The sequence below is a fragment of the Suncus etruscus genome, chromosome 13, assembly GCF_024139225.1.
Source record: "Suncus etruscus isolate mSunEtr1 chromosome 13, mSunEtr1.pri.cur, whole genome shotgun sequence".
Lineage (NCBI taxonomy): Eukaryota > Metazoa > Chordata > Mammalia > Eulipotyphla > Soricidae > Suncus > Suncus etruscus.
This window is the reverse complement of record NC_064860.1, coordinates 23,686,433-23,703,471: the sequence shown is the minus strand read 5'-3', so window position 1 is coordinate 23,703,471 and position 17,039 is coordinate 23,686,433. Positions and strand designations below refer to the sequence as shown.

The window sequence follows — 17,039 nt, the reverse complement described above, 5'->3', positions numbered from 1 at the left end:
GAGTAAGTTTCTAGCTGGTCACTGATCACTTGATAGATTTCTATGTGGTATATTTGCATCTACCAATGGTAATTTTGCATGTCCCGTGGGACGTGATAAACACATCCTTTATTTTAGTGTAGCTTTTTGAAACAGTACGAGGTTTGCCTACAATTAAGTATTATCATATGCTTTTGGAAAGAGGACTTTGATTTTATATGTCCAACTAGCTAGTTGTGTTCCTTGTGACAATATAAGCTTTCAAAGGACTGTGTCTTTGTATACAAATGCACCTTCATTGGGGAGGAATACTGTGGGCAGGATGACATGAGTTCCAAGATAAAAATTCTTCAGAATTTCAATGAATCTAAAATTAAGGGCCCAGATCTGAAATTTGGACTCTGTTGTAACCTATGTCATGCATGTGTGAGACCTGGGATTCCAACTTCCCTCTGCCCAGACACATGATCTGTTGTGTTTTCAACATAACCATATGTACTATTTGCAGAGATGATAACTTGAATATACATTTTAATTATTATTGACATACTTCTACAGAATTCTGCTTTTCTTTTGCACCATTCACAAAAATGACCAGCATGCCTGAAGCAGAGATGGTAAGCAGAAAACCTGATATGCTTTCCCGCACCCCTACCGGATGCAGTTACCCTCATCCACATCCCTATCATCTCGAAACACCATCTGCTCAGCGGAGGCAATCAGAGATTTCATTTCAGCCTCTCCAGCCTCGAGTATTGACTTTGAACTGATGATATTTATTGGCACCCCAAATAATTTTCAGGAAAGAAAAAGTAGAAAATATTTCTTCTTCTGAGAACTCTCACTAGGCCAAGGTTGGTAAAGAGAGAGTATGAATTTATAGGGATTCTACATTTAGCAACTTTCAGATATGTTTGCAGAAATCTAACCTATTAGTCTGTGAGAACAAACTGGGAAATGGGGTTACACTGTGGAAGCTTCTTCAGTGCACAAAGAATTGGGGAAGAGCAGGGCTTGGGATCCCTGTCTCTGATGGAGTGATCCCAGGTAAGTCTCTGCCCTCCCCTGGGCCTCAGTTCCCTGCTCAGGCAAATAGCTGCCATGAAGAGCCCAATTCCCAGATGTCCTCAGAACTAAATGTACCAGCCACTGTATTGCTCAGTAACCATGTCTTATGCTGAAATTTTACCAAGTTAGAAATGGAAGACATGATCTTCAAGGCTCCTAATTAACACTTTCTAGTTGGAGTCCTACACTGCTTACCCTGATACTCACCACCACTATGGAACCTATTTTGTTGGTTTGGGCAGTGGGACCACCAAAAGCCATGGGAAGCCTAACTACTGGTCTGGGATGGATTCATGTCCCAACCTGACTGCCTGAAGTCTGCACCTCCTCACAGAGAACAGAAACTCCCTTTCCAAGCTACCTTTTCTCTTTAATATCTCTGGGAGCCCCTGAGGTAGCATTCATGATGGACCTAAATGTCCCTGTGCCCTCAGTTCATTATGCTCATGAATCAGCATCCTTGGGGTGGCACCAGATATGGGTGGGGAGGAGAGCTCCCAACTGCCGGGTCTTTCCAGGGTACAGTCTGGTGGAGAACCAGCACCCCACACCCAAAACACATGAAATTCCACCACGGACTAAAAAAACCTCAACTCCTAGGCAGGGGCCTAGGGCTGCTAGTATTTGTTAAGGTTCCTGAGAAATTCTGACATGTTCTAGACTGGATACGGCTTGATCTGGATGCTTTCAAGAGCATGGTACATGGTGGGTATCAAATGACTTTGAGTCTAGGTGGTGGCCTCCTCCACTTTGTTGCCCCGGAGATGCTGCCTGCACCCTTGTTCTCTCTATCCTTCCAACTGCTGACACTCTCCAAGGCCACCTGTCATGTGCCTATAACCATAGAGTTTAAAATCATTCCCTTGGGGTACATGAACTTTTGACAAATCAGTGACTAGGGCTACATATTATGAGAGATGATTTATATATTATAAAGATTTTAGGTTTTTTTTATTTGTTTTGGGGCCACACCTAGTGACTCTCAGGAGTTACTCCTGTCTCTGTATTCAGAAATTACTCTTGGTGGTACTCCTGGGGGCCATTTGAGATGCTAGTGATCAAAGTTGGGTTCAAGAAAGCAAGAACCCTAGTACTTATATTATTGCTCATGCCCCTGTATTTTGGAGCACCCCCCAAGAGGGCATTTTCTCCATATTGCAGCAAATTACAAGATATTTTTGTCTTTTAAAAGCAGCAGAGTATTTAATTGTATATATATATACCAAAACTTCATGCCCTATTTTCTGAAATACAGTTATCTCAATATAAATGTCATAAAATATAAAAAAGAAATAAATAGGTGTTTTCTGCATTTAACATAGGGAAAAGGCTTCAAGAATTTTATTATCTTATGAAAAGAGGAGATCTGATGACAGAGGATCTTGGTTCTAGCAATGTTGCAACCACACCATGCAACAGGCAAGTTCACATCAGTCTAATTTTCTCTAGACGTTCAAATGGTTTTGAACTACTTACATTTCTCATATATTTGGATGATGCAAAAGACTCCTATAGAATACCATCCCAACATGGTTTCTGGGAAAGCAAGCCAAAAACCAAACCATGGGTCAGTTCTATGTAGTGTTTTTCATGGGGAGGTAATGTCAGTCATTCGTTTATGATGGAAATGAGCGAGGAGAGTGTCCTAATATCCAAATATCACCACACAAGCCTTCAGATGATTGTTTGAAAGCACTTGCATCTGACTGTATAATAGTTACCTCCCTTCATGGCATTCAGAATTCCACATTCGTTGTCCAGAAAGCTGCTGGCTGTGTCAGAACTGGAACTCATCTCCTTGTCATCTTCTTGGAAATGCACCTCTATTTGTCTCATTCTAACCAGCTCCAACACCATCTACTCTGGATGACTTCCTAGTATACTCAGAGTAGCATTTTCAGAAGGGAAAGCGAACTAGAGGAGGAGACAGGCTTACTGTCTGAGCCTAGAAAATCTAAAGAACACCTTTCCCAGATCTGAGACCCATGTTTTCATAGATTTCTGAGAATAGCAGAGTTGCCTGAATCTATTTAATCCCAATGACTCAAAAAGAAGGACAGGCATTTGTTCTCAATGAAAGAATCCCTTCCATTTTTGCTCAGCCTCTTACTCTTGTTCTTTGTCCTTCAACATTAGACTTGAATGGTTCAGGTACAGTACAAAAAAGAAGCAAAAGACATTTTGAAACATCATTTTTAACAGCCAGGGAAAATGAAAAAAATAGATGAGAAATAGTTTATTTCCAGGATTCCTGCTATTATAAGGGATGCTCCCTTCTCTTTCAAGAACAGATGGGTTTGCTCTAACTTCAATTAGGGCATTTCTCAATACAACACATGATTTCACATTAGGTAACATCTCTAAAGCCAAACTCCTTTCTCATTGATTATGTTTCTCTTAAGAACTTCATTTGGAGATCTCTATCATCTCCTCACTAATGGATTCTTTAAGTTTCTGAGATGTATCTCTCTAGGAGTAATTCAATTTCTATTTTGAAGGAATGGAGCAAAGACTTAACATTTTATTAAATTCATTTGCTGCATCTTTCAGGACCATCAAAGAAATGGCATCCTTCAATCTGGTAACATTTTTTAACAAACACATACTTAACATACGTATTAAGCCTTGATGTTTTGCTTGCTGCATCAGTAAAATTTAATTAAAATGATAGAAAAATTACAGTCATTTCCATTAATCATTCTCAAATACCATTCTGAGATCAGCTCCCTGCATACCTGCACCTCAGAGGCAGGGTGATAAAATTGTAATAGGCTATTCAGGAGGGTGATGCTCTTACATCCTTAGAAATTTTAATGTAATAATGAACAGCCATATGTCATGAATGCCATCAAAGCTGAAACAAAGCCTGCTGATCTATTCAATCCTATTCAGATACATTTTTCCATTAGGCATTGTATCAGAGTCATACATGGATAGACCTGGACCATAAAATTTATTTGTTGACATCCAAAAATTAATTATATATTTATTTTCGAAAGGTGAAAGGAATGAGAAGTGGAGGAAAGCAAGAGCAAATATTTGCACAAGATAAAAAGCAGGCATGTCCCTAATAGGTGAGGACCAGACAAAGTGTAAAGGAAACAAAGCCATTAGCTGAGGGGAAATAAACCCTCAAACATGTTGAATGAGGTATGGATACTTTCTTGAAAGTTTGGAAGAAGAAAATGATAAAAATTAAGTGAGGGTATTGGAATCTTGTTGGCAAGAAAGTGAAAAATGAATTCATTTGGGCCTTCCAGATACTGTCTATCTGGTAATAATTAGCTTAATCCTGGCAGGTGACAGGAATGCAGAATCAACTCTTTGGTAGTTGAGATAGAACCCTCAACAATAAGATTTCTTTATTCCTCACTGCCATGGAATGTTGCTCAAGAAAATAAAAGCCAACCTTGACAAAATACAAATTCATAATAAGTGGGTGAAGGGATAGAAATGAGATGAGATGTACCAACTTTGGGGGAGAAAAGAAAAGACATTTAGGTTCAGCTCCCTCAGGCCCTCTTGGGTCCAACTGGAGGAATTTAAAGGGAGCAGAGAGAAGAGGAGTGATAGTTGTAGGAACAAGGTCTCTTGATTTCCTTATACCAGAGGGAAGGAGAAAAAGGTGAAGAAGGGGGATGGGTGAAAAGGGCCATGGGTATAGAAGGGACTGGGTGAAAGGGGGACAGAGTGAAGAAGAACGGAGGGGCTAGGCAATGGGGAAAGGACTGGAGAAGAGGGGATAAGTGGATATAGGGATGAGTGGAGAAGAAGGACAAAGAGTGGAAAAGGGGAATAGGAGTAGGGCAGGGCAGCACAATGATAGGAAGGACAGTGATCATAGGAACCGGAAATGAAGCTGAAGAATCAATGATTTAGAATCAACAAATGAATGTAAGTGTCATTTGTAAAAATGAGTAGGTGGATACACATGGTTTCAAGTATTTAAAAGAGGAGGAAAGCACATATATATGATTACATAGGAAAAGCACACACACACACATATATACACATATACCTAGGAAAGGTATTATGCATATAGAAAAACATTAAAAATCAGAAGAGGCTATGATTCACAACTCAGTGTGTTTATGTCTGTAAGGTTGGCAACAGAAGACAATAAGAATATATTTATCTTGTGCATGTGGCAATGATGATTAATTGGGCTAGTTTATATGACACATCTATTTTTTAGTGCCTGACATAATTTGTGTTTGACAGTTGTTATTACAATTTTGGACAATCTGGAGTGGAGAGAGATAGTTTACTAGGAGCATAAAGTTGGACTGAAAAGTGAAATATCTGAATATTTAACTTGAACCAGTAAGGACCCATTACTCCCCAGCCTGACACGACTCAACAGTGGCTGAGAATATGCTCACAATTCTTCACCCTTCCTCCTGGAGTGGCACTGCTTCATTTCCCTCCCACTGAGAGTGTGCACTAGTCTAACTTGACTTGTTTCTACTAAGCAGAATAAAAAAAAAGGGAAGGATCAGAATGTGAGCTCAAATTCATTAATAAGAGATGTGGTACCCACAGCCATCAACCATCTAGATCTGGTCCTTCTCTTCAAATTTAGTCCTTTCGGGAGGTCCCAGACTCAGATTCCTGAAAAATCTATATACATTATAAAAATTGGTGACTTTAAGATGCTCAAGTTGGGAGGTAATTTATTACACAAACTTGGCAACTATTACAGACTGCTGTAATAGTATGTTTACTCAGTCTGGGTAATTGGTTACATTTAGCTTATATAAAAAGATACTGGGGTATTGATTGCCCCCTAATTTGGAGAATGGTCTCTCCCTTCCCTCCCTTTCTCATCCTCAGTCATCAAATTTCCTTTAGCTTCACTTGCCTCTAGAAAAACCTTAGGTTTGCAAGTTTATAACTCTAAACTTTATGGATCTTAGAATTTAAAATTTCCCACTTTGGGACTGATTGATAGTAAAGCAGGTAGGGCAATTGTCTTGCATATGGCCAACTCGGGCTCTATCCCTTGTACCTAAATGATCCTGGAGCCCACCAGGAGTGATCCTTGAGGGCAGAGATAAAAGTAATACCTGAGCACTGCCAGGTAGGCCCCACTTCCGAATCTTCCACTAAAATGATTTATAGTGATAAAAATACACAGTGATAAATATATAAATATACAGCGATACAGATGTGAACAGAGTGTGATCGAGATTTAGTGCAGAAAGTTATGATACTGTTGCCAGCTGAAACAAAATCTTAGGGTACATTTTCAAGGGAAAGCATTTGTTTTGTCTTTATTTCATCTTTATTTCTTCCAAGACTCCAGGTCCTAATAGAGGGAGTCCCTTCTATCTCAGTGCTGGAGATGGTCTCTGTGGTCCCTCTGATAACACAGACTGGCTGTGGTAAAAAGCTTCTTAACAAGGGACTCACAGACAATAACTCTTTCTGGCCACCAGAAAATGCAGTATGTTCTTGCCATGATGTGGGAGCTCCACTCATTAGCATTTAAAAGAGAACACTTATTAACTGCACTACTAAATGTCCTTTATACAATATAATGAGTTTCATTGAAAAGAATCACCAGCTTAGCTAAGGAGAAATTTAAATACTTTGCCATCATTTATAAATTCAACCCTTCTACAATGGTATTTTTAAAGATACTTTGACTGAAGGGAAGGAGAAAAGTGGGAGAAATCTTAACAAAAGAAATGTAATTAGAGTTTTTTTTCTTCAAGGCAATTCTATGCTTTATGAAGATATCTTTGATCTTACTTCTCAAAGCTGGGGAAGCATTGTTGCCCACGACACAATCTCTCCACTGTGCCTTTGGAACAGGTAACTGGGATGGAACGTGCCTGCTTTTGTTAAGAGTGATAGAAAAAAATCGCCGAAAACTATAATCACAAACCAATGTAATGCAAATCAATAAGGTACTGGCACACTGCTGGAAACTCACACAAGTAATGGAATTAATTGTACTTGATCTTTTTTCCTCTATCTCAGGTTTACCCTACACATTTGCTTGAAGCATCAAACTCATTTGACTTAAATTAATGCATCCTATCAGAATGAATTAAAACCACGCATTAGCATAGACAGTTTCTTCTATGTTTTTTTTTCTCTTGGAATGCAAATAATCATCATTCATTCATTCATTCATTTAGCAATTTAGCAAGAATTTAGCGAACTCTCAAGTTCAAGGTGAAACTAAATGCTAACTTTTCAGATAGCTACATAGGTCAATCAGGACAAAAAAATGGAAGCCATTGTATTTTTGCATGTGTAAGTAGTTTATCAAAAGGTGCAGAGAGCCTGTCATGGGGCTCATGGATTGATGCCATTTTCTCTATGAAGATGTCACTGCAATTTATGTAAGGCAGAAATTTCTGCAAGGCAGAAGAGGATTATTACGGAGTCTCTGTTTAAAAGCCTTCAAGCAATTACTAGTCTTGTAGGACACAGTTAAAGTAATGCAGCAAGACACTAGCAAGTTGAGTCAGATCTGACTCCTTTTTTTGGTTTTCAACTCATCCCTCACTGTTCCCTTCTCTGGTCCCTCAATTAGACGAGCTTCCCCCAAGAGACAGCTGCCTAAATACCAGCCAGGGTGGTATTCCTTTGTTTCTAGGACTTGTCAAACCTTTTTCCTTTTTCAAAAGAAGCTTTTGATTTATTCTTTAACTTTCACTGCCTGTAGGACATCAGCCTGATGAACTCTTCTAATCTTTACATCCATCTCTGGAAAAACCTCATACCATATTTCCCTCCCAGACACCCCTAGCATTCAGAAAACAAACATGACCTCTGCTTCTCAGGACACATTATGATTCGATCTGTGCTAACACTGGACCACATGGGGTTTGTGGAGTTACTTCTCATGTGTATGTGTGTCTGAGCTCCTGAGGGTAAGAACAATGTTTCATTTGCTTTTTTCTCTTTGCTTCCAGCCTGGTGTCTGCCATGCAGTCACACAGACCACACTGAATGAATGCTTCAATTGAAGAGCCATATTCCCACATAGAGTGGTCACAGCAGTCTGTTCTCTCCAATCCAAGAATGCTGACACTTTTAAAAGACACCAGTATAGCCATTTACTCCAAAGCGCACAATTTTCTCAGGAAAAAGGGTCAGACTTCACAACTTTTCACTCTATTATATACACTGAACTTTTCACTCTGTTATATGCCACATACTTGGGTCTGATTGGAAGTTTATTTCAATGGTAAACCCAATGACTTGTTCTCAGATTTATGGCAAAGTCTGGTTCCTTTTATTATTAGCAACTAGTTAGCCTACAATAAAGAGGACCCTGCCTAACCTTAGTCTGGGGAAAAAAGGAAGCATAATACATTCTCTTGAGCTCTTGGTCAAATCACCAAATTTAATTTACAGCAAAATCAACAAAATTCATAGGGTTTGCTCATCCATTATACAGCCAAGAAAATTGAAGCTGTTTGACTTCATTAGTCATAAAGATAGAATCAAATCTTAACTTTCTGGACTCCTTGTCAAGTATGCTCTTCATAGCTCCTGCCTCTCCACATTCCAGATGTTTTTCTTGAATTTTCTTACAACATCATGCACAGCATATTATTTTCAGTTTCTATCCCAACCCCCATCATACATTTAATTCTGACATCACAGAGTTTCTTTTCCAGTCAATAGTGATAAACTCTCAAAATATCACTGGGAGGGTCACAGAATAAAATAAACATCTAAAAAGAATATGTTACAGTGAAGATGTCATTGTCCACAAATGCCACAGAGAATCTGGCTTTTCAAAAATAAGTACATGAAGAGTTTTATGTCCATCTCAGTATGTCTTTTAGTAAAATATTAAAATGCACTGAAATAGTTTGATTCTCAAATAGAGAAATAGGTATAAGATAAATGGCCAATGGAAATAGTGAAATATGAATTCATTCATTAATCTTCCCATAATTGAAATTTTTTGGATAAATTATACAAAGCCCCACAATTTTACTATTAGCTAATAATTATAAAAATAGTTTGAACTATAAACTTAAAAGAAAATCCAAGGTGTTCAGTATCATTACTAGCTAATGATTTCCATAATAATAATTTTGGCCAAGATCACTCTTTGGAACTCTACACTATGTCCAACATGCCACTTAACTGGCTTCTAGCTCTCCTTTTACCAATTAATCTCCCAAACTGTTATTTTGTGGTCATCCCCAACTTACATGGTGAACCTTCTTTTATAATTTAAATCTCCTTCTGCCATGATTGTATGTAAAAGCTTCCCATAATTACTTTGCATCACCCATCTCTTACCATTGCTCAGATACCATGTCTCACATACCCCTCCCCTGGTTCACTGCAGCCACAGGTCACATCTGTATCAGATGTTCAGCTCTCCCAAATAACAATATTTTTTTTCAAGTTTCATCTTCCCCTCTTGGAGTGCCTCATCTAAGATGAAAACCTTGATCCTATTTATATTCTCCAGGTTTCTTCTCTGGTTTATTGGTAATTCGTGACTTACTACAAGCACTTTCCATATTTATTTTGATTGCTCTAATTTTCTGTAATAGAAATTCTTTTTCTAATTTACTCTTGTAATACATACCTTGAATAATGGCCTGCACAAGGTATGGACAGTTTTTCCGGAAGGAAGAAAAAAAGGAAGGAAGGAAGGAAGGAAGGAAGGAAGGAGGAAGGGAGGTAGGGAGAGAGGGAGGAAGGAAGGAAGGAAGGATGGAAGGAAGGAAGGAAGGAAGGAAGGAAGGAAGGAGGTTGGTGAGACCAATATAGGTTGTCTCAAAAGGCAAGAAGAAAGGAAATGAGACAAGCATTTCATTTGCAGTGATGCATAAAAAATGTGAATCATTTAGATTAAAAATCATTTGCCCATGGACATCTGTTAGAAATAGTTTTGGGTTGGGACTGAGAGTAGGGAAGGAGAATTTCTAGCTCACATGGATGGAAGTACAAGGTTTTGCAAATTCAGCCTCAGGCAAGACAAAGACTGCTGGTAGAAATGTGCTAGAGTTTGGCCTGCCGCAGGTAGGAGGATGAAGGAAGAGGCTGAGGAGTGAGTGAGGTACCAGATTCACAGGTATACGCAGGATGGTTCATGCCCCCAGGCTGCTCTGTGTTGCAGTTCACTTGGAGTCTCCTAGCAGAGAGTTCATGTTCAGGGCCAGAGGCAGAGCTGGATATGCACATGCTAAAGATAAGAAGCACTTGAGTCCAGGACCAAGGTTTATTGCATATGCTTGGACCTCCTTATAGGAGGCCTGGCTATCCAAATCTCAACAGTCTGAAAGGGCTCTACAGCAGTGTCTCCATTATGCTGCTTTGTGTTAGGCTCCTGGGGCAATTGCATGCTCTCTCATTGTTTGAGGGAAAAGCAATCCATGCACATCTCCATGCTTATCATGGAGAAGTTTCAAAATAATACTTTAAAGCAAAAAAGGCTACTTGTATGATTCTTGATGTTATAAAGGCTACATGGTGGTCCTCAAGAGTCTTTATACCCAGATGCTGAATATGTAGACACATGGCAGAAATAAAGAGTCCATAAATCATGTCATCTTTGGCTGTTAGAGCCTAGTGTTGGTTTCTAAGTATTTTCCCCAGATTTTACTAACCACAGATTCTAGGTCCCATTAAGCAGAGCAGGGCAGAGCAGGACTAATAGTTCCTTTCCTAGTGACAGTGCAGAGAAGATGGTGGGTAGTGGTGGTGGTGGTGGAAGCAATGTGCTCTGTGACCACAACCTATAAATCTGCTCCAAACCTGTCCCATTTCTGGGGTGAACCAGCTGCATGAAGACCCAAGCTCACAGTGTCTGCCCTTACATTTCTGTACAAGATGTAACTGCTTTCCCACATGGAACTTGATGTTTGGGGTCAAACTTGAAGCTTATGTATGCAAAGCAGAGGCTTTTTAAGCTGTCTCTCTGAATCTAGCTTCTTAGGCTATCTTCTCAGCACCCCCTGGAATTTAAAAGCTCCTTGTTGGTCTGGAGCAGATGCAGCCAAGAGTCTGAGATCTGTCAAGGTAACTGAAGAGCTAAATCTTTCTTTCTTTTTTTTTTTGTTTTGTTTTGTTTTGTTTTGTTTTGTTTTTGGGCCACACCCGGCAGTGCTTACAGCAGGGTTACTCCTGGCTGTCTGCTCAGAAATAGCTCCTGGCAGGCACGGGGGACCATATGGGACACCGGGATTCGAACCAACCACCTTTGGTCCTGGATTGGCTGCTTGCAAGGCAAACGCCGCTGTGCTATCTCTCCGGGCCCAGAGATAAATCTTTCAAGGTGGCACCTCAGACTTCACACTCCAAAGTGAGGAATGTGAATGCATGTATATGCATAGCCACTCATGTTTGGAGAAGCAATAGGAAGTTGATTTATTTTCTGAAAGAAAACAAGGGGGCTGGAAAGGGGTCAGATTGACAGTATAGCTGGTAGAAAGTTCACATTGTACGTGGCCAACCAGAGTTTGATTCAAGCACCACTAGGAGTGATTCCTAAGGCAAGAGTGCTGCCGAGTGTGGCCCAAAATCCAAAATTAAAACAGTGAGTTAAGGTACTTACTTTCCTTGCAGTGGCTGACCCTATCTCTAGTACCACATACAGTCATCAGGGCACCGCCATGACTGATCCCTGAGCACAGAGCCAGAAATAAACCCTGAGCACAGCAGAGTCCTCAGCCCCTGCCCCCAGTTGTCAAGCAAAGAAGTAAGGATACATAGGACTAAATGGATATAACCCTTCCCACCAAGGCCTCTTTACCTAAACTTTCTTTTGAGATGTTAATCTCACCTGAATGATCAGACTCACCCTCATCTGGGATGGGGTAGACTGTTTTAAATAAAGAATAAAAAAAGTCTGGCTGGGGGAAGTGAAAGAGAAGCAGCAAAAGAACAGAAAAAAGACAAGGTTTAGGAGCACAGGCCAGGGAGAGCTTAGCAAAGAAAGCAGATGGCAGAGAAGCTCATGGCAGGAAAAGCCATGTGGAATAAAAGCAAGCTGACTCTGATAAAATTGACCGCTTGTGAATTGTTTCTCCCCCGTTATCCTGAATTTTCAGACCCATCCACCTGAGGGGTTAGGATCATGGTCCCTAGAGCGACCTGACTCTATACGTGGACTTTATGCTTCATATTTTATATATTTTTTTTTTGGTTTTTGGGCCACACCCAGTAACGCTCAGGGGTTACTCCTGGCTATGTGCTCAGAAGTTGCTCCTGGCTTGGGGGACCATATGGGACACCGGGGGATCGAACCGCGGTCCGTCCAAGGTTAGCGCAGGCAAGGCAGGCACCTTACCTTTAGCGCCACCGCCCGGCCCATATTTTATATTTTTTATTCAACAGAAAGATAGTACAGTGGTTCAGTTAGCCTTAAATTCCATCCCCAGCACTGCAGATGGTCTCTTGAGCCCTGCCAGGAGTAATCTTTGAGCAAAGTGAAGATTAAGCCCTGAGCACTGCCAGGTGTGTCTTCCACTAAAAAAAAAAAAAAGAATCTCCACTTCCTGGAACTAGGCATCCAAGAAGGAAGCTAGGTAGGAACAAAGATAGAATAAAGCCACTGCCTGGGTTGCCTGGGTGGGAACATGTGAATTTGTGAAACCACATTTGTTCGAGGAAAGTTCTGGGACCATGGGTGTATTGTCAAGCCACGGGAGTAAGAATAGAGGCTGCTGTGGAGCAGGCGTTGGCCTCTGTCTTCCCTTGCTGCTGGGAGGTAAGTTACCTTTGAAGTTCTGCTGTGTTTTGAGATATCAGGACTTGAAAGTGCAAGTCCCTAAGCAGAGCTGGGCCTCCCAGAATACCAATGCTACAGACACAGCCAAGGACAGAGAGAGGGCCCTAGACATTTCCCCTTGCACCTGAGAGAAAAACCAGTAGGATCCAGAATTCAAAGTCTTTTTGAAGACTGTTTAAGGGTTTTTAGGCATTTGGTGCCTGATTTTTGTTGTTGTTGTTGTTGTTGTTGTTCATTACTATAAACTGGAGTTCCTACAATTGCTACAAATGACTCTTGTGATTCTGTGTCAGTCAGAGAGAAAGGAGACTGTAGAAACGTCAGAGAGCTGGTAGCGCTGAGTCCTAGCATAGATAGGAAGGAAAGTTTACAGGAAGTTTAAAGTTTAAAGGAAGCCAGTTTACAGAGATGTGTGTGTGTGTGTGTGTGTGTGTGTGTGTGTGTGTGTGAGAGAGAGAGAGAGAGAGAGAGAGAGAGAGAGAGAGAGAGAGAGAGTTTGGGTATACGCCTAAGCTGAGGACGTAAGTCCTGGTCAATGACAGGCCATGCTTAGGTATTGATTGAGTTTTTCTTCTCCTACTGACCCAAGACCAATCTGGCATCCCCAGTGGCATCAGTTTTTTTTTTTTTGTGGGAGCTGCTCTGCCTCATTTGTCTTGTGAGGAAGATTACAGCCTTGTATCTCGCTACCTGCCCATAGCCTTGACAGCTTCTCTCACCAAAAGACCTCTAGGGGTCCTGACCTTAGCTCAGTCACTTAACTTTCTATGGCCTGGAGGAATTTTACAAAATAAGCTGAATATTGAAATGAGCCTGTACAGTGGGGTTGTCCTTCTACTAACAGAAGGTAACACACACATAGCTTTCAACAGCCCCCATACTTGAAGCCTAGAAAATGTAGACATGGAGGAATCAGCTTAGCAGAGACTAGTGGAGCCATTCAGCCCAATGCAGCTGAAAGAAACTGAACCATGCTTCAAAGTGAGTTAAGAGGCTATTGACAGCTTGAGTGTGTTTTTTCAACAGCAGAAGATAACTGATCCAACTGACCTGGCCCCTGTGCCAGAAGTAACTAAAATCTGATGACCCTAATATAACTCCTTCATCCCCTTATGTGGTGAAGCCTTATTTCTTAGTACCTCAGGATATAACCTTACTTGGAAATCGAGTCATTGAAAATGTGAGGATTTGAGTGAAGGAGTTCAGTTACTGACATAGACTTGAACACAGGCCTTCTGTCAGTGAGGCTTAGGTCCCCAATAATAAAGACATGAACTTACGGGGTAGCTGGTCTCAGATCTAACATTACCAGTGTCCAATATGAAGGGGAAGGTGAGAGACGGATGCACATACCACAGGTGAGCAAGAAGTCAAAGACCAGGAGGAGGTTGTTCATGGGTCAAAAACACAATGATTGAAAGAAGGGCCTACCTCCTAAGGCTGAGAGATCACCAGCTTCTCCCTCCATTCCCTGGAGAGAACCAATCTGGGACTACACGATGCTGGCCATGTAGCCTATGAGATGTGGCCTAATATATTCCATAGAGGACGTTGCCCATAACCCTTGGAGGTTGAGTAAACAGATGATATGGAAGGACCTTTATAAGCTGCACTCAGCAGCTCACACAGCCCTATTTACATCAGCACTCTTTTTCGACCACTCTCTTTGGACACAGTGGCTGACACAGTACCCTGGAAGTCCTTTCATCATCTTGCTCTGTCCCAGGTCACAGATTTTTGCCAAATCAGTCTATCTTAGTGCACCAGATGGGTTTGTCTACTAGAAGTTTCCTATCCTCTTTCCAACCCCACTCTGGATGAATGGGCCCAATGCCTGTGAGGATATGCCAATGGGGTTTGTAGAAGATGCCAGGGAAATCAAGTTTGGGCCAATTTCCCAACTGGGTGGCTTAGCATGGGGCAGGACAGCAGAGAATGAGCACATATGAATTCAAACCATCTGGGAGCAACTTGGGGAAATTACTCAGTTTATTTTAGGTGATAGTGGGATATTTCTAATGTTCTTCAGCCAATCAGCTTAGAAAAAAGTAGGGTGTGAGCACTGTGTGTTTATAGGATTAAGGGAAAGCAGGGTATGTCATCTGTGAGTTTAGGGGAAAGCAAGATATGAGCTCTGTGTGTTTGGCTACAGGGTTTCAGTGTACTGAGGCCAGTGGATTGTTCCTCCCTCCATCTCTATCCTCAGCCATAACCATGGTTCTAAAATTAGCCTCTGCAGGATGGGTGTGGAACCCATCTCTCCTTGGAGTCCTGGTACCCTGTATAGCACTGGGCTTGGGTATCTATGCAGTTATCATTTGTGGTAGGAGTCTCTGCATTCCCATACATGCCTCCTGGCCTAGCAACTGTGTGCTGGGCAGATGGGAGACAACTGGCAGTTGAGTTTCCTTGGAAGTAAAAGCATCCAATTAAGGCCCAAACATGGCTTCCTTTTTCTACCTCATTTCCTTTCTTTTCTGTAACTACCCAATCTCACAGGCTTTATAATGCTTTTAGATGTAAGTGGCTGAGAATTATTACCCACTGTGGCCCTTTCATCTTGCAGACTGACAGTCTACATTCCACAGTTCTCAGGAGGGAGAGTCTATTATGACCATATTTTTGCTTACCAAGAGAATTGTTAATGGTTATCCTGGAGGAAGAAAAAAAAATCTATAAATATCCACCCCATAATGAAGCCTTAAGCTTACTTTCTTCCTTCACTAATGAAATTCTTCCCGCAAGCACTGCCAGAATTGCTCCTCCACTGACACACCGAGAAGAGAGACAAGCCACATGAGGGTTTTTTTTTTTTTCCTTTCTGGTTGTTGTTGTTCTTTTACCTGTTTAGTCCTCATTTTGGAATCCAGCGACAGGTTGTTGTAGGTATAGTGTGCCTGTGTGACTCCACAGAAAAGAACAGCGACTATGCCTGAAATTAAAAAACAGACCAGTCAAAACCAGTTTCCTTTTCCATCAGAGTCAGAAGGTAGAGTGAAGCCTGATGGTAGGTGGCCCTGAAAATGCAGAGGGCCACTTATTCATCCCCACCTTGACATTGATGCAACTTCACTGCCGACTTTCTCCAAGGGTTTGTTGAGAACAGGCCTACAGGAAAGCACTGAGTAGGGCACAAATGATCCCCTGCACTCATGATCAGTCGACTTGGAAATACGGGAGAAAAATTTAAGCTTCAATTTGGGCTTCTGTTGACCATTGCAGTGAACTGGTTGTACCTGATACTGAATATGGGTATGTTCTATACATGTTTGCTTCCCATTTAGACCTTAAAGGTTCAAGATCTCCCATTTTAGTAGTCACAGCCATGGGAACCTACAAAAAAATTGGCTATTCATACCGAGGCCCCTCTTGTGAAGTGAGAAAGACATCCTTGCTAGTTTCTATGCCTCTTGGTAGGGATTGAGGATTTAGGCAAGACACGCTTCCTGAAGGTTGTTAGCTCTAAGGCGCTTTGATAAAGCTTTTAGGCTTTGATAAAGATGCACATGCACACAAACTTTCTCTCTCTCTGTCACTCTCTCTCTCTCTCTCTCTCTCACACACACACACACACACACACACACATACACACACACACACACACACACACACACACACACACCGAACAATAAGTTCTTTGTTCCTGGACTCTATAATTCTCTATGCTATTGGCTTGAGAATCAGTAATGCTATGTATTATTGGCACAGGCTTGAATTAGGGGTGAGAGTGGTACCTGATTTCTCCTTTAAATGAAAGGTTTTTGATTAATTATAGGAAATTGGGTATAAGTAGGTGCTGAGAAAAACATAAGATGTAAGTATTCTTCCACTCAGATCAGGGGGATTGAAATGAATTTTAAGCAGCAAAATCTTCCCAATAAAAAACACTCATAAATTAAACACTGATGATTCTTAAGAGTATAGAGATATGTGGACTGAATGCTGACATTTCAAATGATCTTGCAATAAAAATTTTAAAGAGCCAAGCATATTTTTAAATATGGATAGTACATGTTTCTATTTATATACTGGTTCTTGGGGGGTATCTTTGGGTGACATATTGCTGCATTATTTATATAACACAAGAAAATTGGCATTTTATATGACTTATTTCCTTTTAATAGTATGCTTTGAATTTTTAGGTGAAAATTAAATAGGAAATTTTGACAAGAAATATATATGCAGTCAGCAGTCCTATGGATTTGGGAGTAGCTTTTCAGCTTTACTTCAAATAATCTGAGAGAAAAATGCTTACAAAATAATTGTATTTAAC

At 40.8% G+C, this 17,039-nt stretch overlaps 1 protein-coding gene across 1 annotated transcript in view; it reads right to left on the bottom strand.

The window, feature by feature from the left end:
- SLC9A9 (solute carrier family 9 member A9) overlaps positions 1-17,039 on the bottom strand; it is a 564,963-nt gene that overhangs the window by 284,213 nt on the left and 263,711 nt on the right. Inside the window, exon 9 of the mRNA XM_049785894.1 lies at positions 15,610-15,698. Coding sequence (XP_049641851.1) covers positions 15,610-15,698 — 89 coding nt within the window. The remainder of the gene's footprint in view (positions 1-15,609; positions 15,699-17,039) is intronic.